The following is a 2,930-nucleotide window of genomic DNA, read 5'->3' as shown; positions in this document are numbered from 1 at the left end:
AGAACCATCATGAAATTTATTTTCATAGTATGTGCATTTAAAATTTGAGACGTTGATATTTTTAATATACAGTTGCTCAAACTTTAAAAAGTTTAACTTTAACTAATTTGTCCTAATTTAAGGAGGAGGGACTACAGTGTACCAGATGATTAGCTCTGTTTAGAAAGTAACTGCTGCCTGTCAAAGCCGGGTGACAGCGTCTCGGTCCAGATCTGGACTCGGGGACGCAGCACTGCACTCACCGACGCAGCACTGGAGGTGGTGTGCTCTCCAATTCCTACCACCCTCCGTTCCTTGATTATCTCCTTTTCTTCCGCCGATGATCATTTTCTTCTGATCTTTCTCTCTCTGCGTTCCTCTTGCTCTCCCAAATCTTGCCCCGAACTGCGGTTCTACGGCTTACACTCGGTTCTTGATTTTTTTCATGCCGCAGCTTCCATGCACACCACCTGTTCGACGAAACGCGTCTGACGGTCTGAGCTCTGCCCACCATGGCGGCGGCGGCGGACAACCGGAGAACGGTTCGCGCTCGCGTCCCACGCGCGCCGGAGAGGATCGGCGCCCTCCCCGACGACGTCCTCCGCCGCATCATGTCCCAGCTGAGCTCACGCGAGGCCGTGCACACATGCTTCCTGGCGCGGCGCTGGCGCAACCTCTGGCGGGAGGTGCCCATCATCAACGCGACTTTCGAGGACTTCGAAGACAGCGCCGCTGCCCATGACAGAACCGAGCGTGAGGCGATGTTCAAGAAGTTCGTCACCCGTTTCCTGCTGCTACGCAGCCGCGTTGGGCTGGACGAGTTCCGGCTGGACTACAGCCTGGCGGGTGGCACCGAGGACCTCAGCGCTGGCTCCGCCGACGCCAACCTGTGGATCTTCCATGCGTTACGGTGGAATGCTCTGGCCGTCAAGGTTCTCAGCCGGGAACATCAACTGGAGCTCGACCCTGCGGTATTCACTTCGAGCTTCTTGAGGAGGCTGCATATTTCCAGTGCTAGATTGGTCCCAGGTTTCTTTGATCAGCTCCAACATGGCTGCCCGGCACTGGAATATCTGTTCCTATCCGATTGCCTCGTGATGGACCATGAGATTTTCTCCAACACGGTGAAGGTTCTCATCCTCGCTGAGGAAGTTATGTTCTCATGTGATCACGATGACCCAGTTTCTATCTCTGCTGCAAGTGCCATTTCTGTCTCCATCGAGTGTGATCTTTCGGTGGCCAGGCTACCTACACTGAAGAACATGGCATCCCTAGAGACTGCATCAGTATTGCTTTCGGGACATGTCAAAGCTTGTGATGCTGATGATATCAGGCAGTTTCTGGGTGGCCTGTCTCATGTTGCTACTTTGGACTTCCGTTATAAGGATGCAAAGGTATGGTTCTTGAGTTGGCATCACTATTTGCCACCATGCCTCCTTTTTCAGTACATCACTGTATTGCATTGATCTCCAGGCATCCACCTATTTGTTTAGCCATGAGACCATGATTCTTAACAGCTATGCTAGGTGACTGATTACGTACGTAGCATAATCGCAAACCAAACCTCATGATAGGATGACAATTTTTTTCACTGTGTCAACTAAATGTATTCCATTTCATATGCTCATTTTGTACATTCATCAGATCGATGACCAAAATATCTTAGTTGCAGGAATGATTTCATAATAAAGCTCGAGCATTTCATGTTCTTTCTTAGTGCGATACCTGGGTTATAATGTAGCTTGCATTATAATTTCCTATTCATTCTTAGTGCAATATAATACCTGGGTTATATTGTTGCTTCCATTATTATTACTTCAAGACGATGTGAAAAATAAAGGCATAAAACCAGTGCAAAGTACTTCAGAAATTGCTATCACTTGATCAGTTTATCATGGGAAGCAATTATTGCAGTTTTTTAGCATATTCTCCATGTTAACGATTCTCTCTTGGAAAATAACAAGTGTATGATTGATTAATATGTGGTATATTTTGTCAGCATGATTTATTCTTGTGCTGCCATTTATTCATATCCACTTAGCTCTAAAATTTTCAGTGTGCACTCATCCAGACATAGTACTTATGCACTGTTAGCTCCCTCCTGATATTTTGCAAGTTTGGCTGAATCATAAAGAATATGGCATGAGTTTGATGTTGTGTCATAACCCTTTTAATCTTGTGCAGCTGACCATGGAAAAGAATATCCGATGGTGTCCGACATTCAGAAATCTTATAAACCTGACCGTTGATACATCGTGTGTCCATGCGGACTTCTTTGCACTGATAGTCTTCCTTCAGAACTCACCCTGTCTGAAGAATCTCACTCTCAAACTAGACCAGGCATGTGATCTTTGCCACATTCTGGATCCTAAAGTTAATGTTGATGCATGTACCATGCTGATAAAACTTTTTTTGGTAGGCGTGTGTGTATGTGATCTCTGGTGAGCTGGAAGACAGATCATTTACATGTGAGCAGCTTGAGATTGTTGAAATCATATGTTCAGAGACAAATGAGCTGCTACCCAGGGTGACTCAGTTTTTGCGTGCTAGTGGCATCGGGGCCGATCAGATGCGCATCACTCACAAGAACTAAGTCCTATGCAAGGCATCCTGTCATACACCTCGCAAGCAAACATGATGTCCTCTTATGTCTACATTGTCTCGCTCTAGACATACATGCATGATTGCCTGTTCGGATTGATCTTGGATTGGTCCAATGACGCATATTTTCTTGAAACTGTTAGTATTTTAGATCACTGCATTGTAACTTCTTTATAGATGAGTGATGTTAAGATGTATGCCTGCCATGCTACAGAAAACATGCCCTTGCCTTTTCGATTGTTTTGAAACAAAAATGTTTCCGGCCATGTCATGTCATCTTTGTTGAATTTGATATTCAATCATTATACCCTTCATTATATGCTCAACCTTGATATCCATGCTAACAACGC

At 45.3% G+C, this 2,930-nt stretch overlaps 1 protein-coding gene across 1 annotated transcript; it reads left to right on the top strand.

Moving 5' to 3' along the window:
• Positions 1 to 491: 491 nt before the first annotated feature.
• LOC124659081 (F-box/FBD/LRR-repeat protein At1g78750-like) lies at positions 492 to 2,632 on the top strand. The gene is made up of 3 exons (XM_047197035.1): positions 492 to 1,373; positions 2,164 to 2,319; positions 2,399 to 2,632. The coding sequence occupies exons 1-3, from the start codon at positions 492 to 494 to the stop codon at positions 2,570 to 2,572; spliced, it is 1,212 nt and encodes a 403-aa protein (XP_047052991.1). The 3' UTR covers positions 2,573 to 2,632.
• The last annotated feature ends 298 nt before the right edge of the window (positions 2,633 to 2,930 follow it).

Source organism: Lolium rigidum, chromosome 1, assembly GCF_022539505.1.
Source record: "Lolium rigidum isolate FL_2022 chromosome 1, APGP_CSIRO_Lrig_0.1, whole genome shotgun sequence".
Lineage (NCBI taxonomy): Eukaryota > Viridiplantae > Streptophyta > Magnoliopsida > Poales > Poaceae > Lolium > Lolium rigidum.
This window is presented reverse-complemented; position numbering and strand designations above follow the sequence as displayed.

Excerpts from the sequence above, each read along its gene's own strand:
- LOC124659081 (XM_047197035.1), top strand. The coding sequence starts at position 492 with ATGGCGGCGGCGGCGGACAACCGGAGAACGGTTCGCGCTCGCGTCCCA. Across the intron at positions 1,374-2,163 it reads TCCGTTATAAGGATGCAAAG|CTGACCATGGAAAAGAATAT; the intron begins GTATGGTTCTTG and ends AATCTTGTGCAG. Across the intron at positions 2,320-2,398 it reads TCACTCTCAAACTAGACCAG|GCGTGTGTGTATGTGATCTC; the intron begins GCATGTGATCTT and ends TTTTTTTGGTAG.